This window comes from Uloborus diversus, chromosome 3 (assembly GCF_026930045.1).
Source record: "Uloborus diversus isolate 005 chromosome 3, Udiv.v.3.1, whole genome shotgun sequence".
In the NCBI taxonomy this organism is placed as follows: domain Eukaryota; kingdom Metazoa; phylum Arthropoda; class Arachnida; order Araneae; family Uloboridae; genus Uloborus; species Uloborus diversus.
In genome coordinates this window covers 30,963,715-30,989,513 of record NC_072733.1, presented here as the reverse complement: position 1 = coordinate 30,989,513, position 25,799 = coordinate 30,963,715, and the positions used below count along the sequence as shown (strand labels likewise).

At 33.8% G+C, this 25,799-nt stretch overlaps 1 protein-coding gene across 2 annotated transcripts in view; it reads right to left on the bottom strand.

The window, feature by feature from the left end:
- LOC129219188 (A disintegrin and metalloproteinase with thrombospondin motifs 15-like) overlaps positions 1 to 18,118 on the bottom strand; it is a 94,175-nt gene extending 76,057 nt beyond the window's left edge. For both annotated transcript variants that reach the window (XM_054853510.1, XM_054853509.1), the window contains exons 1-4: positions 17,992 to 18,118; positions 14,570 to 14,825; positions 10,285 to 10,433; positions 354 to 417 (exon numbers count right to left, since the gene is read on the bottom strand). In XM_054853510.1, coding sequence (XP_054709485.1) covers positions 354 to 417; positions 10,285 to 10,433; positions 14,570 to 14,825; positions 17,992 to 18,071 — 549 coding nt within the window. In that variant the 5' untranslated portion in view covers positions 18,072 to 18,118. The remainder of the gene's footprint in view (positions 1 to 353; positions 418 to 10,284; positions 10,434 to 14,569; positions 14,826 to 17,991) is intronic.
- Between the last annotated feature and the right edge of the window lie 7,681 nt (positions 18,119 to 25,799).

The following is a 25,799-nucleotide window of genomic DNA, read 5'->3' as shown; positions in this document are numbered from 1 at the left end:
ATGTCAAGTTTTTTGAGTCAGTAATAGTTTTCAATTGAGAGTATTGCTCTAAATATTAGTTAGGGGACCTAGGGCCCGAATAAAAACTTAAATTTTGTATTTTTTGACTCATTTTTATTTTTGCTTCAAAGTTTCCATACCTTAACTCTGCATCTGGTTTTAAACATTTTTGCAATTGGAAGTATACATCTAGGACTAACGATTGCGAAAATAAAGGTCTTGCAGGTTAAAATGGAAATCCTTGTATATTAAGAAACATTTCCTACCCCTTTAGAAAGTCCAAACCCACGGCACGGAATTGGGAAGAAGCTAAATACTATTTGATATAAAACAAAATTAAAGTTTCAAATCACCTGAAAATTGCACGATTTGTACTTGACTCTGATACCTATGCAGTATCGTCCACCATTAGCAGGCCTAAAGATGAAAAAAAAAAAAAAAAATCAGTAAAAAAAATATTTAAATCAATACAAATTTATAAACTATAGTTATAATAATATAGTAATGAACAATCAAATTTTTCTTAAAAGAAAAGAAAATGGTTATTTAACCGGGCACACAACTTTTATTACAAGTCATCAAGATTTTTAATAGCACGGAAATTTGGGATTTTAAAGTCCCAATATGATTTTACAGTAACGCGATTTTATTCTTTTCTAACCAATGGGCTAGGTCGGCCTATTCAATAATCAGGCCCTGATAGTTATTACTTTTTAAATACTTTTTAAGGCTCATGATGTGGATTTACCTACCATCATCTTTATTTTTACTATAACCATAGTCATTATCTTCATTACAAACGTTTCTTGTTAGATTTTTTGTTTATTCTGTCCGGATGTCTGGTAACTTTTTTCAATGTCAATCTGCGCCACCACAGTGGCCTCACTCTTCTGGCTCATCCCAATTATTACCCATAATTATATTTCTTTGAGAGGAAGAAATGCTATCATAAGATTCTACTGATGTAACATTCTTGTGATAAACATAATATGTAGCAAAATAATTAAAAGGAAAAAAAAAGCATTTGCATTGTGCATGGTGGTTATAATTAAAGTTACCCTGTTTAGACCCCTCTAGTGACCGTTCTATGCATCGGATCCCGATGAAACTTGGAATATATATTATACAGACCATGGGGAGCAGGATTATGCAATAAAAAAAAGTCGTTCAAAAATCGACGATAGGAGGCGCTCTACACACGTAAAACATCTGGCAACAACAATGTTGCGTATGAACAGTCACTGCATCCCGATTACATTACCATATGATGTGGTTTCACCGGTGATTTCATCCTCGGTTCCTATTTCTTTGAGGAGACCCCGCCCCTAGGTCCTAAAAGGTGTTCCGTCACAAGTCCCCGATATTGCGCACTTCTTGAGCAGCAAGTCATTCCTGCTTTCCAACAACCAGCGTGTTTGGACTCAACTGTCTTTATGCAAGATGGTGCACCCTCTCACATTGCTCGTCCAGTAAAGGCACTGCTTCGTATGCATTTCTGTGATGACAGGACAATTTCTAGGCATTTTCCTACAGCTTGGCCCCCGTGATCGCCGGACCTAAATTCGTGTGATTTCTGGTTGTGGGGCTTCCTGAAAGATCGGGTCTATGGTGAAAGCATACGGACGGTGCCTGAATTGAAGGACAGCAATAGGCACCATGTTCATGCTATTGAAAGGGAAACCCTTCGTGCAACTGTGGCTCACGCTATAGCACGTTTTGAACACGTGATTGACGCAGATGGAATGTACATTGAACAAATTCTGTAAATGAAATCTATTTTGTGTCACAGTCTCCATCTTATTTAATTCATGCGCCCTTTTCTACCCTGGTGGTAGATTTTTGAACTAATTTTTTATTGCATATTCCTACTCCCCATGATCTATATAATCTATATTCCAAGTTTCAGCGAAATCCGATGCGCAGAACGGTCACTAGAGAGGTCTAAACAGGGTAACTTTAATTATAACCACTCTGTACAATGTACCAGTCTCTATTTGAGGCAAACCTAACCTGGCAGTGTTGTAATGCTCTGATGAAGGTAGCCTTTATAACGCTGTCAGTTAGCTTTGCCCCAACTGAATAACAGACTTAATATTTTTCCTTAGATTTTGTTGAACCTGAGTTTTTCTACTATCTTTTTTGTTCACATAATAAAAAGATGTATAGTTTACACTGGTTTTATAAAAACCAGTCGAAACTTCGTAATTTTCACTCTTGAATCCTTTATTTATTTAAAAATGTTCAGCAGCACTTCCCGACAAAAAAACGTTCGAAAAGTATTTATCACCCCTGTGACGGCCGTTATGTAAATCTAGTACCCCTATAGGACGTTCCCCCTCACAATCAAAGCTCTCTAAGAAACCCAAGGCTTCTTGGTTGCGCACATAACGTTTTATTGACGTCATTTTACCACTAGCAGATCATAGCAGCACCATATTTCTTGGAAATTGGAAGCGAAACAAAATGATGGGCACTTACGTTGACTTCGATAAGTCGGTAGTTATTGACAGAGCTGCCTACTTTTGAAACTGCAAAATCGTATCTGCATTATGCAGCGCGGGGGTGGGGGGCGTGGCCGCTGCTTCAGAATCAAACAGAGATGAATTGTCAACAGTATAAAGAACAAAATAATGATACATAATAAATTTCAAATATGATACAGAAAATATTAATACGGAAAAAAAGATTTTATTCCGAATATTTTAAGATAATAAATTCTTGATTATTAGCTGTACCTTTCATCCGGTCGGTATGTCTTTTTGAAGTAACATGTTTGCGGCAATTATCACGACCACCATGTTCAACTGAAAAATCGCTATTGCAAATAGTACATTTTGCATAACCCGTCTTTCAGGATGAAATAAGGAATGGCCAAGTACTTTTATATTCTTCACGATATTTTAGCAGTTTTTCCTCTTCTTTGCCGAAGAACCCATAAACTCCATGAAAACTAAACCGGCAGCACAAGTGTAGAAATTTGATTTTCTGAACTTACCGGTTTAGTTTTTATGCAGTTTTTTTTTTGGAGTTCTTGGGACTATAAATTAAAAAAACTGAAAATCGTAGTCTTTGGACCCGATTTCGTAGCGTCGTAGTTTAAAGCTGTAGTTCGTAGAAACTACGATTTTTTCGTAGCAGTTGGCATCCCTGGATTGATATTGGATAAAGTGTAAGTAATGTTCTAAAGAGGAATAACAGCTACAGGCCTCGGTATTTTTTTGAATAATTTGTTGCAAGCTCTGAGAGGCTTGAAAAATAACTCGAGTCATTTTAAGAAAAATCTTTTGCAATTTTAATAAACATTCTAATGTTTTTTTTTTCAAACCCAATTTGAAAGAAGTAACTTTTGATCTATATCAGAGCAACAAAGCGAGCTCCACTTTTTTTTGTACTCCCAATATCTTTGATAATGTTCAATAATTTGGAAGAAATTGATAACTATCTCTATAAGCACATACTAAAGTCGATATAAGCCTTGATCTGCCCCGAATAGTTGGAGAAATATCGTCGGCTCAGAGCAACACTAAGACATCTAATCCTAGGAATAACACTAAGAAATCCTACTGTAGCTCTGAGGAGACGATATCTTTAGGAAACTTGTGAGGAAAATAGATTCATTTTCCTCTTATTCCCTCCTCCATACAAAATATTAAAAAAAAAAAAACCTTGGTAGATTTTTGTAGTAAAAATGCATCTCGTTTATCTTTTCTGGCTTGTATATGAAGCACAAAAATGATGAAAACAAGTTATCATGAACTTCGTACAAAAAAAAAAAAAAAAAAAAAGAAACTTTCCTTTCGTTACATATAAATAAACATATAATATCAATTATGAGATCCTTTTCATGAATTGCTGATAAATATTTATTTCAAATTAACTTGTATATATGAAATGCACAATCATTAACTTTTATCTGATACCGCTTTAAGGTCAAATAAATAACTAGTATATTAAAAAAAAAAAAAAGAGTAGAAATAGTTTCGCTTTTTTTTTTCACGAAAATATGTCTTTGACGTGTGAAACTATGATGTTATCGCGAGTTTCGGATGAGTTGTTGACAAGAAAATTACCAACATGAAAGACAAGTGTTAAACAGTTGCTTGTCACCGCAATGCTTTTTTGAAGAATGTTTAGTTAGTAACAACACACATATTTTACGTTCTTACGACCTTTGAAAGGATACTGCTATCTTTGGCAATTTTAGTAGAGAATATTTTTCGTTATTGTTTTCAAATTTGCTACTTGCACAGGTGCTCTTAAATTTTACACTTATGACGATCACGACCATAGCTAATTAGATATTTTACTAGAAGCATCAATATACTAGTAGTTTGAAACGGAGAAAAATGAATGCAGTTCTATGATTTTGGAACAAGTTGAAGCATTCTCATATATACATATAATAGCGAGTTTACTGATCGAGTAACGATGACGTCACCAACAATGGAACTCGCGCCTCGGCATGATAATTTGAAATTTTTTTCTAATGTTTGACATGCAGGGAAATGCTTTGTTTTGACAAGGCTGAACTGAATCTGGTAACTTAACTGTTTTACTGCGAAGATTGTCATTTTAGGAGAATAAAGAAACTCTATCTACTGGGTTTTAGCGTTAATCCACTGGAGTTAGGTTAAAATCTCAACTTTCAAAATATCACCAAACAGGCAACTGCTTCGTTCAAATGTAGAAGCAATTTTCACCCGTCATACCTTGACGGGTGATTTTCTATTTTCATATAAATAAGCTGTAACTTATAATTTCTAATATAGTTCACAAACGTATGCTTTCGCTATAATTTCTTTCCGAAGACATTTACGTAAATCATTTCAAGTTATATTACTTTTGTAACCATTAAAATAACATTTTTCTCAAGTTTAGCGAATAAAGTCAGTAACTGAACTAACAAAGTGGGGTTGACTGGGGTTTGAAAGCTAACATTACAGCTTCGTTTATGGGGACTAACTGGGACCAATGGCAATCCTGATAAACGAAAATCTGGGTAATACGGGTAATAAGCAAAACACAATCGCAAGTAAGCAGATTTATCTTTTATTAAAAAAAAAAAAAAAACTATGCTTTTAACAAAACAACATAGCATTGCTACTCGAACCTTCATCATTTTAGTTTAGCTGCAGTTATGCCGTACTGACACTCCAAATACGTCATGTTGTTTATTAGGTTACTATAATTTATTGCACAACCTATGGAAGAGTTGCACACTTGATCAAAATAAAGAGCACATTTATAACCGGAAAACCCAAAGATCCAGATAATCGGGGGCCGAAAAAACGAGGTGCTATTGTATTTTGAAATATTATGATACAAAAAAACTAGCAACTGTCGTTTTATTTGACATTTTAAAATTAATATTCACAACTTATTTATTGAGTTTTAAATTTCATTAATAATAAATGGTCCAGATCAGCGGTTCCCAACCTTTTTTCCCTTGTGAACTCCTTTCAAAATCCAATGGAAGTTGGCAAACCCCTAGTGCAATAAGTAATACGCAAGAAACAAGCAAAAAAAAAAAAAAAAAAATCACTTGCAATGACACTTGGGATTATTTTTTAAGTTTAATTTTGCTCTATAGTTCATTGCAAGAACGAAAAATATAAAAGTACAAACATTGCTACAAACTAAAACAATAGTTAGAAAATGAATGCAAAATAAATTCAGCTAAAAACAAACCCAGTGATTATTTTTTACTGAGCTTCAGTCAACTTTGAAAACAACTTAATGGGATGGTTGTGGATCAAAGAAGCTCAACGCTCAAATATCTGACAGTTTCAGTCAATTCAGCATTTAATTTGCTTCTATATTCTCTGGATGGGTTGAAAATCCCTTTTCACTTAGAAACGTTGTTCAAAATGTCTTTTTCTGGCACAACAGCACATTTATTAGTAACACTAAATCAGAAGTTAATTAAGAAATGATCTTTGAACATACCTTTTAGAAAACTGCCTCAGATTAACTAAATGATGTTTTTTCTGCCAGTAAAATTAGAAAGTTCTCTAACTTTATATCTTCTTGAGAAGGACAACGAGTCTACTTGTTTAATAGAGATATTCTGCGTACTTAATTGTTTGAGTGCTGCATAATTTTCTCGTCTTTATGCCAAAAGTGCGGAATACAATGCGTACTTATTCTTATGTTTATTACTTTATTTTTAAAAAACAATAAAAACGCCTATAATTAACTCCCAATATTGCAAAAAAAGGTAATTTTTACCCCTCACCCCCCCCCCCCCCAAAAAAAACGTTTACTTTTTCAAGAGAATTTTTCTACACAAATTTCATGAATTCGTTTTTTACATACAGATAAAATTCTTCAAGTTGAGAGATCTAATTTTATCGATTTTTTATTGCGTACCTCACACTGTAGCAAATTTTCACCCAGAATCTGTTTTTAAAAAAGTTAAAAAAATTTGTTTTCCAACAACTCCTAAGGTATTTTTGGATTGCTAACTATTTCTATTCTGTTTCATCGATAAAGTTCGAAGTACATTGTAATCTAGGTAATGTGAAAATTTCAGCAACAAACAGTAGCGAAATCACACTTCTACGCATTTTCGGTACACCACAAGGGAAGGAGCGATAGCTCTTTGTCACACTCAAATAAAGAAGCAATAAAATATTGAAACTCAACTATAAATGTTTCAGACGTTAGCATGATGTCAGCATGACGTCTCCATGAAATATTTGCATAAAATTTGATCGAGTTTTCTGATCGAAAGCTACAGAGAAAACCAAAGCATTCGTATGTTTTCAATGTATTCAAAAAAGTTGAACCTTTTCAAAATGGCTTCAATTCTATCATGTGCTCAATGAAAACAATAAAAATCCGCTCTTCGTAATGATAAGACTTATTTCTTGAAATTTACAAAATATATCAGCAAGTATATGCTAACATTTGCGACCAAAGAGTATAAAATGTGCAAGAGCCAAATTAATAAATGATGATAAAAAAAAAAACGCTTGAACTTGAGATTTTATATCAAACAAAAGTGTTAAAATCCCACCATTACAATATTATTTTCGTGAAACCACTTTATACCTCTCGCAAACCCTCAGGGGTCCGTGAACCACCAGTAGGGAAGCGATGGTCTAGATGAATTAGAACGACAGAGCTTGTAATTTTAACGGTAGTTTGTCGACATTTTTTCGGCTGTGGCCACACATTTCTAAAAAACGTTCAGTGCCCTAGAAATAGACTGGAACGCTACAAACAGCTTTTCTGAAAAGTCGTTTGACAATAAACCTTTATAGTAGTACAATATTAAAAAAAGAAAACTTTAATGAATTTTTTTTTTTCTCATTGGTAATTGAAGAATCCGCACAAAAATACCTCTTGAAATACATTCGTACGTTATTTTGAAATTTCTGTTTAAACTAACACTTGTTACTCTCTAAACATGGTTGAATTAAACTAAAAATACAATGGAAATACAAGAGATTAAATATCTTTAAACTCACAAAACAATTGCTACTTTCAAAATGTAACAAGCAAGAGCCTAACTGGTTTTCAAAAACGAACTGTACTACAGAAAAATAGACGTCCTTCAGTATGGAATATGACATCGTCATTGCATTAAGTGCAATACACCATTTCCGCATACTTAATACTACAAGGTTATCCAGCTGTTTCTTGGAGTTGCCACGCTCATAACTCTACCAGCATCTGTTTTAGATGTTGTGTTTCGCCAATGGGTATTGGTCGTGCAAAAAGTGCAGAACGTTTTGCCCAAATCCTGCTGCACGTATGTAATTCCCGTTGGAGGGCAGCTTGGCCAATCAGCTCATTCATGATACTGCTATGGTGTGTTGTTATCGTGCCTAGAAACGGAAATCATGTCAAATGGACACGACATAGATGTCCGTTTGAAAGGATTACTTGTCAGCAATAGCGGTCGCAGGAATGGTTTTGTAAAAAACGTGGAGCTCAGTTCTTCCATTCTAGGAAAATAACCAGCCACACTAGAGCAGCAGGGCTCTGTACCCACAAAATATTTTCAAGGGGGTTCCCGTACTCGAAATACGTCAGAGTAAGTATACTTCAGGACCCCCCGTATCAACCACTACACATGGTTTAAGCGTTTGGATAGCCCTGAAGACAGCTCTGTTCTCTGATCCAGACCAGGATTCGAGCAATCCGTTGTTCAGCACCCCTAGAGGTATATGTGGATTCAAGTGTAAGACCTGGTCCGGGGGCATCCATTGCCTGCGTAATTTACCATCAAGATACCGCTGACTAAAGCTTGACCACGAAAAGAAGGCGGATGACCTTGAAGCGAAACATTATTTGTATCATTTGTAATAGGCAGAATCTGCTAGAAAGCACTGAAAAGTAAAAGGCATGGTCTCGCTAATCCTTTCCAAAATAATAATAAGCAACCTATAACAAATGATGTTTTTGCTTCAAGGTCATCCGCCTTCTTTTCGTGGTCAAGCTGTACATACATATGAAGCCAAACATCCGAAGGAGGTGGAGGGTGGGATTTATTTTTTCCCAGATCGCACTCCGAGGAGACCCTGATTTAGAGTTTCAATTGAGAAGGGTTTGTGCCCACGACCTATTTAACGAATATCAGATAGCATTAATGTGAACAAAGGATCTTAGATCGGCAGGCATCAAATCCCAGACCAGAAAGAAAATAAGGGTGTCGATATAACTCCATGAAATACCGTTTTGAATAGTTTAGGAGAGGATTCGGAACCGTAACCCTGCTTTGTTGTTATACGTATTTTGTATAAATGCGATTTTATTTGCAGAAAAAAAACCGAATTAATCGTTTATTTAATTGTTTGCTAAACTTTCGGGTTATTGAGAAGATTTCTTTTTATTAGCATATTTATTACTTCCTTTTACAAAAAAGGATGTATTGTATTCGCGAAAAAAAATTTCACTCAAAATTTGACCTTAATATCCATTTTGTTCACCCCCGAATAAATGTTGAGTTTTTTTTTCAACCTGACCACACGCGGATAAGTGCCTAAGAACGTATAGACACCCGAAATATCCATTTTGACATTCCCCGAGATAATTACAACGACTTTTCTCGTGACGTCCGTGTGTACGTATGTGCGTATATATGTCGCATAACTCAAGAACGGTATGTCCTAGAAAGTTGAAATTTGGTACGTAGACTCCTAGTGGGGTCTAGTTGTGCACCTCCTTTTTTGGTTGCATTCAGATGGTCCAAAGGGGCTCATTTTTACCTCTTTGGGGGGGGGAATCAATGTTAATTTTAATGCAAACTCATGTGGTGTTATAATTTATGCAAACGCTTGGCAATATATCGCCAAGGTTTTGGTCGCCAAGTTTTGTCGCCAACTTGGCGAAAAATTTGGCGATTTTTTTTTTTTAAATCTGGTTTTAATTTGGCCATTGTTGATGATAGTTAGAGAGTTAACTATTGAATCATATTAAAATTGTCAATAATGGGGAAATAACTTTAAATTGGTGTAAAAGGAAGTCATGTGATGCACACATCAGCTCATTTTTTAAAACACATATAATGGAAAACAGAGTAATCCGAATATTAAATTAAGAATGTTCATTTAATGTACGTTTGCTCCAAACGTGTTAGTGATAAATTGCACACCTTATACCATTAAACTTTTTACTTCAATTTTGTAAACCACAAAACCTAATTTGCACTCATTTTTACGAACATCTAATTTTCGTGCACTCAAAATTTAATACGCAATTTATTAGTACAGAAAAAATCTAACAACGCAGAATTCAATCCTCTTTTACGAAATAAAAATGGAAGAATTTTTTATTTTTTTTTATGAACACAACGTGAAGGTCAAAACAGTAAATTTGAGGAATGAATATTATCTCTATTGTAATTTTTACCTTTCTTCTATTTCGCTCAATTAGCATTTCCGAATATTTTTTTTTTCTACTGTTAGAGAATTGCATACAAATAGCACTCAGTTTTAAACCTGATGCATAATCATTTTTAGCTAATTCAAATTATTTTTGTCAAAAAATCAAAATCCAGCTGAAACCCCGAAACTTTTCTTCTGTTTTCCGAACCAAATTCAAAAAAGGAAATAAAAGGACATATTTGCGGCAATTAAAAAAAATATTTATTGCAAAAATATTTGACATAAATGCTTACACTACAAAGGAATTTTCTTTAACACAATACTAAAGAATAGGCAAATCAGTTTAAAATTATGGTGTGCGTTTGTTGAAAGGCATTAAACTTCATAAGTTTCGGAGAAACAAACAAATTTCATAAATTATACATGAAATCTGATACAGAGATAAACTTACTTTGGAGAGTCACATTCTCGAAAAGCTTGTTGAATTCCTCCACCACAAGATCGCGAACACTTCCCAAACGGTTTCCATTTTCCCCATTGCCCATCAACGAGTATCAGTCCATCAGGTAAGTATCTGACACATTCTCCTTGAAAACAACGCTAGAAATAAAATTAAAAAATACTTTTAATTTTCACAATCATGTGTTACACTAACAAAATATGGGGGGAAATGAGAAACAGTTGTAAAAGATTGCTTTTTATCTTTTGACACTTCCGTAAATTCGGAAGTTTCTTTTTCCTACTGGGCGTCAAAATTCTCGTGGTAATGGCATTCGCCGATAGTGAAGCTACATGAAACGAGCTGATGAGTACATTACATGACTTCCTTTTACGCCAATTAAATCATAATAGTGTATTGGAGTAAGCAAAGAAACACTTTAAATATTTTTACCCCAAGCTTGTTGCGAACTGAAGCACCAAAAAAAAAAAAAAAAAAAAAAAAAAAACCGTTTTATAATGATTAATTTTCTCAATATTGGACATTGTAATGTGATTCAATGGTTAACTCTCTAAATATCGCCAATAGAGGCCAAAATGAAACCGGATTTGAAAGAAAAAAAAAGCCAAATTTGCCGCAAGTTGGCAAAAAAACTTGGCTACCAAAAGCTTGGCGATATATCGCCAAGTGTTTACCAAATTATAACACCTATGCAAACTAAAATTACAACTATGAAAAAGAAGGAAAGATTTTATAAGTATCCGCAAGATCTGCCGAATATTTTGTATTAAAAAATACGATTGATAGAACTAACTTTCAAAAGTTAAAATTCTTAATAAGACAAGTGATAAGAAAAAACACTTTTGTTTTAAACTGCATAGAATAATGCGTTCAATTTCTTATGAAATTTAATTTTAACGTACCGGTCATAGACTTTGTCTTTTCATTTCTATATTTGATTCTCTTTTCGTGCTTTAGAGAGTAAAACGTCTTAGCCAAAGTGGGAGCGCTCAATCCTGCCAAGGGTTATGGCGCACAAATACTGGGGAGACCCCCCAAGAACGAGATCCTTTTATAATGAGATCAAAAATGCTGTAAAATCAACTCCCCTAAAAATATCAATGGCGTAGTCTGCGTAATGAACCCCTTCGAGCCCACCTTTGGCCAATGAAAATTTACCTAAAATAAAACAATCTTATAGTAGTTGTTGTTCAGACAATTAACATACTCCTACTTGTTGCATGTAGGAGCTTTAGGATGCGTAAAGATGATCAAGGATAGATTACCTGGTGGTAGTTGTGTTGTATATATTTTCTTGCATTAACAGTTGAACAGCATTCGTTAAAGCATTTTGCTCCGCTAGGTTTGATTCAGAGAAGAATCCACTGTAGTTTTGTACATTGATATTGTGACCAGGGGTGCCCAGATGGAAGGCTACGGGAGGTCACCATGACCTCCAAAAATTTTCTTTATTCGGCAATTTTGTCTGACGATTCGGCAAAGTTATCATCATTCGGTGATATTTGGAGTTTCATTCTAGAAATTGAGATTATCCGCACTCCTTAAAATTTGAGTTCAGGGCACCCCTGATTGTGACCTTAGCAAAGGGGTCAAACACAACTTTACTTGAAAATAAATTAAATACTAAAACTAAGCTATTTGAAAAGAAAATAATTAATTTTATACCTTTATTGAAATTCCATATCAGTAATTCCAATGAATTAAAAGTCTTTTATAGAAACTGATTTTTATTTCCTCGATTACAGGTTCCAAATTGACGGCAAAAATAATTTTTGTAAAGTTATTTTCTCCGAGAGCATCTGGTCTGAGATCGTTTAGCGAAACGAGGTCAAGGCAAAGAAAGCGAGCTCCTTCTTTTTGACCTTGAAAAGAGCCACTCCGTCTCTATTTATGTATCTGAACGATTGGGTGAAGGAAACTTTCAATGGGGAAGTTTTCCATTTTTTGATTTTATTTTTAGTTGATAGAATGACCTCTCTGAAAATCAACATCTGTTTAGAAAAGAAAAAACAAGACAACTGTTTGTTTTTGAAAATAGTTTACTAACCAGGAAGCCCACACAATGATAATGAAAAAAAAAAATCACCGTAAAACATGTTTCTGCACAAATAAATTATTTGTCCTCGTGTCCCCGTTGTCGAAGCATGAGGTCTTAAACTCAGCCGAAATTTTTTGTCGCCGAATTTAGCGAGTTTCAGCGTGTAACTGAACTGCGGAAATACGTCTCTCACACGATTTGTAGATAAATTAGACTGATCGTGTGATCCCTGGTAAGTACGAGACACAGTCCGAGATGCAAAAAAGTCTGCTCAAATGTAGTCAGGTCATGACATATGTCACCAAGCAAGCAGAGCCAAAGCAGAGTGGCTTTGCTTACTTTTGCTGCCCTGTGCGCGCGCCGTGTTTGACTTCGATGGGTCAAATATTACAGTACGGCTCTAGTAAAATGAGGCTCGAGAAGGAACTAAGAAAGATCAATTAAAACTTATCGAGTTTTGAAGAATTCTTTTCCCGAAATACTTTATTGGAAAAATAGTTTTCTGGTAGAAGTTACACAGACTTTTAGAAAGCATTTACTTTTGCTCCCCTCCTCAATATATATGTACAGGATTCCCGCTAATGTCTGTTGCCACCCAAATAACTTTTGAACGATGAGAGTATAATCATATGAGTAGAGTCTAAGCACAGTAAAGTTGCCATGCGCTTCATATTGAATCCGCTTACAGCGCCTTCTGATGGCAAAACTCATCGTTAGCGCTCTTAGCTCAGAAACTGTACGTGATGCAGGAAAAAAGTCAAGTACACAGTTATTCAGTCTCATCACATTTGTACAGAAAAGGCACCTTCCGCATAGTATTGTTAAAAACAGTAGGTGTAAAATGCACTTTTGTTTGATCGCACTGAAAAAAAATGCACATACCGGAAATGAGCGTATCTACCTGCAATGCTAGTTATGATGTATTTTTGTAGAAATACACATCTGAACACGGGACTGCACTTCTTATTGCACATTGTACAACCTGGCAGGTGATATGTTGTCATAAGCATACGTAATACATTGAGCAGTAGGTTATCGCCCCTACCGTAGTTCGTGACATCTGCCTTCAGCTCAATTACTATCCATTCCTGACTAATGTGTCCATAACAAGGATGAAACTGCAGTCTCTGGATCAGGGATGTCCATCCCCCCCCCCCAAGTTCAATGGCGCAAATCCCCCCCCCATTTCTCAACCCTTTTTCCTTTTTTTATTTTTTAAGTTTTTTTATTATTATTATTATTTTTTTTAATTTATTTATTTATTTATTTTTTGCGTTTAAGTATTATTATAATTATAATTTTATTAGAAAAGTTATGTGCTCCGCCAATGACATACCACATACACACACGCACAAACTAAATAAATAAATTAAATTAAATATAAACAAAAAATAAAAAAAATATTCAAATTAAAAATAAATCAATAAATAAATTGAAAGTAATAAATTTTAAAAAAATTAAAAAATCCCCCCCCCCCAAATTTTGGTGGCGCAACTTGCGCCATAATCCCCCTTGTGGGCGCCACTGCTCTGGATTGCATAACCAGGATGTCGGTATATTGCATGTGGTATACATACGTAACACAGTTTCAAAGGTCCTGGCATGTTGGTGGAGGGGCACTCGTTTTGTGATGCATTCCTATCAAAAAAAGTCTAAGGGTTCAGATAAGTTGAACGTTAAGGACATTCTACACAATCACTTCACCCGACGACTTGTAACTGGAATCATTTGTGCCTACTATTTTTTATATTTTTTACTGCGCTGAAAATGACTTTGATTTCTTAATTTGAAGATGCAAAGGAACTTTGAAATTGACTTTTTCCCCGTATCTCCTACCGCTTATGAGATAAGAACGCTAACTCCGAGTTTTGCCGCCATGTGAAGATTTAAATGGCTTCATTATGTAGCGCATAGCATCTTAACTTTTATCAGAATTTTTTTTTGACATGGGGGGGGGGGAGTGGGCAATGGACTTAAGCTGGCGCCATGTATATAAAAATATTAAATCGACTGCTGTAGACTCAACACTGAAAGCAACGACAAATTTTCATTCCTGGGGATTGCTCCTCCGCACAATGTGCAAAAAAAAAAAAAAAAAAGAGAGAGAGGGGAAAGTATCATTAAATACTGCGTCTAACCACAGTATTTCTAACTGTTGCTTCCTGTTCGAAATCAGCTTTAGTGAGGTAAAAAGTAATCAATATAAATTCCATTTAATTTCCGAAGTGAATTCATTACCTTTCCTTCGCTGCACCGAGTGCCGTCAGCCCAGGGCATATGCTGTGTCCGACAGCCCCCTTGGGGGGTATCGTCCATAGTACACCATAAGCGTTTGCATTCGGGCATGTATGGGCAAATTCTAGACCTAGGTCCAAATACTAGTTCGCATTGACGATCTCTAGGGTAAAGTTGACCAGGAGGCTGTTGGAATTGGTCATCTTGTACAAGCAAATTTCTTCCTGGCCTGTCCATCAAGCAATGTCCGTAACCAACACTGATAAGAAATACAGAAAAACAGAATTGTATTTTTTTCTGAGTTGAAAAGAAATAATAATGGCAGATTTAAAAGACACAATAATTAACTAAAGTGAAAGGAGTAAAATGTACAATAAAAAAATTTTGAAAAAAAAAAAAAATAGAACCGACTTCAAAATTGCTCTAAAAAGTGAAAAATAATTTTATTCTTTAAACACCATCGATAATACTTTTAAACATAATTTTTGAAGTTGGCGCAAAAACGATCGATAAAATCATTCACAGCCATAACTCAACTACAAGTATAAATTTAACTACGTCCAGTTTCTTCACTACCACATGCATTACGCATTGATGACAGCATATTTGAGTAACGATATAAATGTTTCGTTCCTAACTTTGGATGATTTTTTGATAAAAATATGAACGAATCATGGTTACAATGGATTTTATTTTTTGTTTTTGCGCCAACTTCAAAAATTATGTTTAAAAGTATTATCGATGGTGTTTAAAGAATAAAATTATTTTTCACTTTTTAGAGCAATTTTGAAGTCGGTTCTATTTTTTTTTCAAAATTTTTTTATTTCATTCTTTTTAGTGTAAATGTAGATATTTCAGTAAAAGTAAGAAGTTACCTAGTAAGAAGTGCGACTCTACATCACTGTATTGCTTTAGAAAAGCCTTTATTCAAAATTATCATTACAATTACTATTAATGTTACAGTTATATGGCACCAAACTTTTATAACAATGAGTCTCATATTGTCGCGTAGATGAAGATAGCGAAGACAATGTGAAAGCCAAATGAAGCGAATACTCGTTAGTCTCAACTCGAGATCTTTATTCAGAACCACGAATGAACGTTACATCTCCTTATATACAACTTGAAAAAGTGCTGGAACTTTCCAGACTTGAAAAGATACAGAAATTGATAGAACATTCGAGAAAATACGGGAAACAGTAGAAACGAAATTTTAGTAAAATTCACTTTGTCCTAGTCGGGATTTGAACCCGGGTCGCTCATGTGGGAGACGAGAATTCTACCACTGAGCCACCGTTATCCACGGATGAAAAGTGCGAACTTTGCTACAATATCATTTTAATCATTTAATAGGAAAATTTACTGTTTTTTGCCCATAACTTTTTTCTAAAGAACAAATATGGTCAAACAAAGTAATGGGACCTACGTTGAGCAATCCCTTATCCATTAAAAAAAGAATCATCAAAATCGGTTCACTAGGTGAGACGCTATGAGTGGACAAACAAAAAAAAAAAACATACATACGGTATGAACTGATAACCGCCTCCTTTTTGAAGTCGGTTAAAAATAGTGAAGACCACAATAGTGATCAATCTCATAAAAAACCTACTTTATAACGATGAAATTGAAGATTGTAAGAAAAAGAGATATACATTATAATATTTTATTTATTACATACCATGGGGTTCCCAACCTGCAGGTGTCTGCGGACCACTCAGTCTGAAATTGAATTACCACGGACCACCCATTACATTATTACATATGTCTTATCAAATGTAACTCAATTAAAAGATGATCAAATACAACAAATTATCAAAAACAAACTAGTGATTAAGATTATTCTAGTTATTTACTAAAAAACTATTATAATTAAAAACAGTCACGTGATCACTGACTGCAGACTGTGCGACGTCCGCAGTCCTATATGATTATGCTGCGGTATGTTCTAATAACTATTATGTTAAAGATAAATTCAATACATATAAGTATTCATCAGGGTAAATGCATTTACATAATGTTTTTCAACAGGAGACGTAATTTGATTTAATCACTGGAAAATATTACCTCTTTATAAGCAGTCACCGGATTCTACGGCGGATTACCACCATAAATCTTTTAAGGGTCTATGATTTCCACCGAGGCTCTCACAGAACACCTTTGGTCTAAAGTCCTGTATCGTAGAATAAGTAGCGACACCTCCGCCATCCAGGGGCTAAACAATGCTTTCTTCCTATGTGTGCTATGAAGAAGTAGCGTGTATTGGATGTTTCTTGATTGTAGTTTTTTAATAACTATATATTAATCAATAATCAAGACGCACCCAGTTGCGGACAGGGTCCCGCAAGAGGGCACCAGCCTTGGCCTCGAGAGGGGGCAGAAAAAAAGGTGCAAAAAAGAAAGGGGCAAAAAGGAAAAATAAATAAATAAATAAAAAAAAGGGGGGGGGGGAGGGGAGAAGAAGAAAGGAAGAAAAAGAAAAAAAAAACCGAAGGTACACAGGTTTACAAGTTTAAGGAAAGGAAAAAGCGAAGTGAAGTCGCACAGGTTTGTGAGCGCAAAAAAAGGGGGGGGGGAGGGATTTGCCCAAAAAATAAATAAATAAATTAATTAAAATAAAAAAATAAAAAATTAAAATAATAATAAAAAAAAGTGTTGAGGTTTGAGGGCGCAAGGACACGTAGGCGGGAGGGCGCATCGGCCAGCGGGCCAGTCCGCCCCTGGAAGAACCTCAATCAAGAAGCAAAACATGCTACTTCATTATAGCAGACATAGGAAGAAAGCAGCATTTGGCCCCAAAGGATCACCGGTTGGGAACCTCCAATTTAGGGCAAATAACAAATTTAAAAGAATACCTATGAGGCAGTGAGAAGCAAGAGGGAAGTAAGTGGACAGTTTCAAGTTTTGAGTAAAACGCGTTTAGAGTTAAGGTCCTAGGTAAGATCTCATTGAAAAGTTTTTCGAAATCATTTTGTATGATAGAACCTACCAGGGCTACAAGTACTATCTCTTACCCCAAGACAGAGGAGTGGTTCACCTACCATTTGTACTGGTTATCTCAAATTTTGCTACTTACATCCCTTTGGTGAGGTTCCAACTGGCCCAAACTGTCAAACACATCAAGAGAATCTTGTCAGTCAAAACCACGAGAAATTTTTGGACCAAATGGGAAACACCCTTCTTTTTTGGACCAAATGGGAAAACACCTTTGCTTCTCACTGCCTCATATCTACGTAAAGAAAAACACTCAAGCGTGTTATTCTTAAAATTAAAATTGCTTCCCCAATTTTCAATGTGCTAACTTTGCATTTAAAATACAAAGCGGGAAAATACGATTGATTACATTTTTGAGCCACATTTTCAATTTTCCATGCGTGAAATACTCTTGTAGAGACGTTAAAATTCTCTGAATAAAAGTATTTACTTACTCAAAGAATGTTGTCAGATATTGCCTACTACACTCTGACCAGCTCCAAGGATGACTATTGTAATCCAGCATTCGGGCCATGACATGAAGTTTCCTCTTTTCTGGGTGATGACGAGTGCATTTAGAGTCGTCATCGTGAGGAATACTCATTCTGTGAATACAAAAGCAGTTTTTTTCTATATAACTCCTTGGTTCCATTATACGTTAAATAATTTAATTATACATTTAATTGTAATTAACTTTTTATTGTAAAAAAATCTCTTCTGTACAGGTCAAAAAATAATATACATTTTCAAAATTTAGAGCTATTGGGTAAAGATAAACGTCGAACTGAAAAGCAATAAACTAAAATAATATTTTTCCTCTTAATGAATATAAATACTTTTTCCTTTAAGTTAATAAATACTGTTTCTTCTTAAATTAAAAAATACTTTTTCTTCTTAAATTAATAAGTTCTTTTTCTTCAAATATTACTTCTTAGATATTTACATGCCTTTTATTTAACAAGGATCTGGATGTATATAAAAACAATTATCTTTATCTTCACTTTCCTATAACTTTTGTTTTAAATTTCTTTTATTATGATCAAAGAGAACACCTCACTGAAGAAAAACAGGCTTCTTAGTGAAATATTCCTCAAATTTCAATAACATATTTGTTTAATTTCTTCCAAATATGAGATATTAACGACAGAAATACTGACTTTACATGATGTTTTATTTATTTATTTATTTTTTTGTGTGTTGTGATAGCGGGGCAAATACTCGTTAAGGCAAGTGTCCAGTGTGTTGGATCATTTAAAAATCTTATTTTCATGAAAAAGATAAAAATAATTATTAAATAAGGAAAACATCGTTTTAGATTACAAAATTTTCTTGTGATTTAAATACCTGGATACGGAAGAGAAGTTTACCGCCTACTCTGCCAATTTATCGTGTATGTAATATGAATATTTTAACCAGAATTATAATAATGATCGATACAAGGTTTTAAAAGTTTTTTAGACAATTGGAGAAAACGCACACACATACAGAGTACTACAAATTCATGTTCACTTTTTTTATTTTCTTTCAAAATCCAGACTGAGATTTTAAAAAGAAAAAAGTATCAGAAATAGTAGAAAATAAAACTTCCAGCAAACGTATAACTTTTCTCTTAAAGCTAAATCATGTTCTGAGAACGCTTGAAAATTTTACACTACTTTTTCAAATAAATAATAAATCAACTTCTTTTCGTACATTAGATTACATAACAACCTAATTTCATCAAGTTCAGGAAAAACACAGAATCATATTTAAGCCTCTAATCATGAAGCGAAAACCCGGACCATGTGACAATACCAAAAAGCGTATTGTGAATACGAAGTTTAGAAAGAATTTTGCGAAATGAAAAATTACATCCTTGAAATGAATTCGCTTATACGTACTGAATTCAAATTCTCAGTATTAGTTGTCATGAGGAATTATAATTTAGAAATTAAGAAGAGACATTTTTTATACTTGTTCTGAAGTGGAACTTTATTGAAGAAAGAATCCCGTTTTTCACATAATGAGAGAGATATGATTCTAACATAGTAACGCTTTACGAATGTTCAGCTAATGCATGAATAGAATAATTTCGTAAATAAGTGACAACTTTTCTCATCTGCTAAATAGTAGTTTTCGGGAATTTATAATGACTAGGAAAATTAAATAGATATCTTCGTGATGAAAAGTAAAATAAAATAAAATAATGTTAATAGGCATAAATTCACAGGAAACTGCAAGCACGTGTCTCAGGACTACAAAGACCTACTTTTTCAATTTAAATAAGCGAGTTCGTAGATGGAAAGACATGCGACAAAAGCCTTTGTCGGAATGGTTCACAGCCGTATTTTATAGGGGTGGGTTTTAGGGTTTAAACCCCCTCCGAAAATTTTCAAAATTATTACAAAATATGTTTCTTATTCTACTTTTTTTGCTGAAAAACTTATTATAGCTATTATATTTTTTACTTTCTTTTTTCTTTATTTTATTTAAAATAAAATTATTATTACTGACAAATTGCACAAACTCAGTACTTTATCTGCAGTAGTATTTTTATTGAAGTTATTGTGAACATCATCTCTAACAAAACCTTCTTTTTATTCAGATTTAAAGAGAATACCTGACGCAAACAAAACATCGAAATTCTTTATATTTTAAAGGGCCAAACTCTATATTTTACTCACTTTTTAAGTGTCAAAAAACATGAATTTCAGAAATATTAGTTCTAATGCGCGTGCAATGTGTACACACATTTTTTTTTAAGAAATCAAGTATTTAACAGGGGGAATTTATGTAATGGTCAAATTATTTTTTTTTCATTTAAAAAATATGTTACCTTTTATATTTGCTCCTACGAATAGCAATCCCTTTAAGTAGCATTTAAACAACATACTGTAAAAAAACTGAAGAAAAAATGAATAAAAATTTATTGACCATATAGATTTCACAATTGTATTGGTAAAACCTTCCCCGAAACAAAAGTCTGCTTACGGCCTTGGTTTTGTTTTCTTAACAAAGATAAATGCTCGAAAATCGAACGAAGCTCATAGAAAAATGTAAAATCGGTCATATAGATCGGTCAATTAGAAATTGTGAAAAATTAAATTTTATTTGAAGGATTTATTTCATTCAAACTTATTCAATATTGTTTAACCCTAAGTTTAGGACTTCTCAGATTCTGTGGCGCAGCCAGAAAAAAATTCTGGGAGGGATTTTCCAAAACGAAAATTGCGGCTTTCTTTTCCATTCGTTCCTAATGTGAAAACATTAAAAAATTTTTTTAACAAACAATCTCCATGGCTCTGTAATTATAAATTGATACCATTTGTTTAAAAGTAATGAATAACTCGTAAATTTGTATTAATATCACAATGACTTCAAAACGAAAAAAAAAAAAAAAAAAAAGGAGTGGGGGGGGGGAGGGAATGAGGAAAAAAATAACCACCATTATTTTAATCTTGTACCTATTTTTCGTGGGTTTTTGCACGATGTCATTTAAAAACTTCTCATCAGATACTTCAATGGCTTTACAACTGTAAATAAGAGCTAGGTCCGTTGACCGTTCTTTATAAATCATGATTTGTGCAGCATTAAGTGACCATGATTCCGTTTAGTGCTTTATTTTTTAGACCACTCTAGCTCTACTATGTTATACTCACCACGCAATATTACTTGCATATTTACGCATTTGAAATTAATATGGGATTGCTTGTCGCTCATGCTCATTAAGCTAGTTTATTAAAGCCTATTCTGTTTTTAAAAGTTTGCATACTGCCATAATCTTTTTTCCTTATTTGTGAGAAGAAAAAGTGGCAAGAGTAAAGATGAAAACAGTCGGAAAAAAAAACCAATTAAGCCACCATATACTACCAGAATATGTACATTGCTATTTCTAAAAAAACCGGATTTCTAGTTTTATTCCTTATTACTTAAGAAGCACATTCAAAAACTCGCTTTTATTCACAGGTGTTTCCATTATTTTAATAACTACCTGTCTAATTGTACATTTAGTTAAAATTTGAAATCGTTAATAAAATATTTTGTATTCATTCACTCCAGTTCAAATACATTTTTTAAAACTTGTAGTGGATGACACATGATGTTATTACAGTTGTTCCAAATATTATTTCATTAGATAAATTTAATTCATTAATTTAGTTTTATATGGGAGAAAGAATTTTAATTATTTAATAAAAAATGACTAAAATGAAAAATGTTCTTTGTTGATCTAAGCAGGAATTGACTTTTATTATTATTTTTTGTTTTTTACATTACTTGTTGCGGATATGTTCAATACACGTTCCCAGATATATAAACGTTAGTAAAAATTTTCTGAAAATTTATGTTTTAACATTTTTCCCACCTATATGGTGTGATATTTAACACTTTGTTTTTTAACTATCACTTTCCTATGACGCTTTTCAGAGTGAACTTCTGCCCAATTCGCGATGTCTTTGATGAGACTTACATTCCACAAAACTTGCACATGTTTTAAAGAGATATCCTATTAGTAAAACTTCGTTAAAAATTTGTGCTTTAACCCCTTTTTCTCACAAAAATCTTTCAACAAATACTGTGTTTGACCGAGCTAACCATAAACTTATATAAATTGCTATTTTAAGATGTAGTTTGAATACCGTGAAGTAGGCAAAAGAGAAAGTAATTTGGTGTCAAAATGTCAAATGTTTTACGTAAGTGTTTAGTGCATTTAAAATGCAGATGATTTAAAAACAAGTGCCAATTGCATTTCATGAATAGCTTTGTGTAGGCATATTCAAATGAGATATAAGCTCGCATTGAAGGACGAAATACAAATACTGGGTGGAGCCCAAGATATGCACTGAAAGTCCTTTTAACAGGAGGATTTGGATATGAATCAGAAATTAAATTATTTTTTAATAAAAGCAATTTAGTCGTAGGCTGCCCTTTGGAGCGAGATAAGATAAATCTTACATTAATTTAAAATTCACTCATTTTTGAGTTTGCTTGGCAAACATGAACAAGTTTTAATTAAGTCTATCGTAATAATTAATGGTTCGAAAGTTTTCAGCACTACATTCAGAGAAAAAATAATCACTATTTAATCGCGTATATGACATTATCCATATTACCAGGTATACCTGTATAATGTAACCACTGGCAGATATTTAAATTTAAATCTCTATTTTTCGATGCCCTGGATAAAGAATGGATAACCGATTTATTTTTGTTTTTCTCGGCCTGTTCCGGTTATTGAGCACGAAGGTTTCGGAAACCAATAATAGTTTGATTGATCTGTAAAATTAAGATATAAATTGAGGCAGTGAGAAGCGAAGGGATGTAAATGCCAAAATTAAAAATTTGGAGATAACCAGTACAAATGGTAGGTGAACCTCTCCCCTGTCTTGGGGCAAGAGGTATAAAAAAAACAAGGAACCGAAGATATGCTTTACATGAAGCCGCAACCAGTTGGAAACTTGAAAGATGAACCTGGTATCAAGTGGTTATTCAAAATTACTGTATTTAAATAAATAAAAATGGCAACTTTAAATTACAAGAGTTCTGCTAGACTGACGGCAGCCTCCGTTTGGCAGTTGGCCTCAGTGGTTGCTTCGCTTTTGTCGACAACTTGGTGATCATTTTCTTCAATCGTATTAAAATACAGTGTGTCCGAGAATAATCTCTACCATTCTAAACATTAATAACAAAAAATACTAACAGGTGAAATAAAACGCAGTTTGATATAAAAAAATTAAAAACTTTCTCGTTATAATTTTCTGATGTAGAAAGTGATAGTTGTATGTCAATTGAGATAATAAAGGAAATGGTGATTATACAAAAGAAAACGCAGAGTGTATTGTGGATGGACGAAACAAAACTACCGATATCCGTACTAAGAAATTTTCCACCATAAGTGTGACAGTGGATGTTTATGGTATATAGGGGAAGTTGCTGTACCCAAGGACAAAATTTACTTTTCAATTTTTGCTGGTCACTGTGAATGAATAATCGATCGGTAACATTTTCTGGCAGAATCTACAACTTATTATCTAACTCGGCAATTTTCGACAGGTGAAAACCTCAAAGTTTTTAACTGCAAAATTTTTTTCTTTAAAATCACTTTTTTGTCCGTGGGTTAACCCCACGGACAGAGGCCATTGTACCCATGGACATATAAGAAAATAATAAATAAATAGGTCTGGTACATAGGTAAATAGGTAGGAACTAAATTATACTCAATACATATTCATAAGCCATTTTACATTGAAATACTTCAAATATCCATTGAAAATAATATTAAATAAAAAAATCCAACAGAAATCAAACTTTGAAAATCAACCGAATACTGAAGGATTTTTTTTTTCATTTTTTAAAAAATTATCCTTAATTTTTAACATCAATGAACTGTTTAAAATTTTTTTATTATTCTTAAAAGAGCCTAATATGTTTTTAAACAAAAAATTAACCAGATACATGTCTAGTATGACTCTCTATGTACCTATATAATTACTTCAATTTATATAAAAATTGAAACTTTTAACAACATTAACCCATTACAAAAAACTCAGTTTAGATTGCCCCAACAAAACCCCAGAAAGTCGACTTCAAATGAAAATAGCTGGGATTGACGGTCTGTAGATACTACAAGAGATGGGGGTTACTTCAACTCTATGTCTTCAAGCCCTACTTCAAGTTCATCATCATTGTTGTGAAAAGTAAAATTTGGACGTTTATGACAAGACACCATTTTGAGGTACTTCACATTGTAAGAAGACTCAGGTGTGACCCAAGGGCACTAAAAATTGCTGTCCGTAGGTACACATGGTTATGTGTCCTTGGGTACAAAGGCACGTCATTTTGGTTTTGCAAGATAGTCACATCGACAAGACCACAGTTTCACAACATTAAAAACCAGAAACAACATCTTCAAAGCATAGGGTAACATGACACCTACAACAAAAACGAATAATGCAATCCACGACCTACAAAAAAAAAAAAAAAAAAGGAAATTGTACATGTTTTTTTTAAACTTAGATCCTACTAAAACCGAAAAATTGCGATAGAATTTTACATGTTCATTTGATGGCGTTGAAACCTCCTGAGAAACGGTCGAGGGTTGAGACACATATGGTGAACCTCCCATCCGATTTTTCGCGACAATTCCCATAATTTCCCGACCAACGTCCATAGGTACAACCGTCCGTGGGTACAGCAACTTCCCCTACGTCGAAATTTTTTTTGCACGATTATCAATAGTTTTGTTTTGGTTAACCGCAATGTACAATGCGCTTTCTCTTGTGCAGTCGCTATTTCCTCCTCCTGCTATAGCCTCTTCTATTGCTATTTTTTCTTCTTAGCTCAATTGGCTAGTAACTAGCGATATCTACTTCAGGCCATCAATACCAGAAGAAATTTTTACCGTTTAATTATTTTTCAGCAAACTGTTTTATTTTACTTATTACTATATTTGTTATTACTGTTTAGAATGATAAATGGAACGCTCAAAATCACAAAAAATATGAATAACTTTTCAGAGCCCGAGGTAAACAACTGCGGCAAAAACGCCATCTATTTCTCAATAAATGATTATGAGCCGTACAGTTTCCCAGCTACTCAAAATAGGATATTCTACAAATGGGTCATACGAAATTTCCGCAATTAATTACGGACGAGTTTCTTAAAAAGTGCCCAGAGTCTCACAAAATGTTTAAAGAATCCTTATTTTATAAATTAATTAAAAATTCAGTTCTTCAGAGAAAACTAGATCCGTCACCGAACTCGATGTTTCTAAGAAATGCCATTTTCTGGTACGTGCGCCAAAAACAAACTTTAATATATATATATATATATATATATATATATATATATATATATATATATATATATATATATATATATATATATATATATATATATATAGATAAAATTTTTTATTTTTTCGGTTTTCCTCCTAGCTGTGGAGATGAAAACTTGCTGAAAAATCAAACTGAGAAGTATGCATTACACATCGTCATTCTGATCTTGGAAGTGTTACCAAATGCCTTGGAAGTGTTACCTCTCCCTCGCTCCGAGCACAATTTCACAGACGTGAAATGCTTCTACTCACACTGTAAATTAGCAATACCATCGAAAAGCAATATCAACCATTCTTATGCACTAATTTGATCTTGAAGAAAAAAACCTTCATAACTAATCATAGAGCAGAGGTGATAAAAAGTCAATGTTGGTCGTTAATGTCCGTTTCCTGTTTTCGGTGTACCAAAAAACGAACTGCAGAGGAATTTGCCGCCAAAGGATTCGCCCT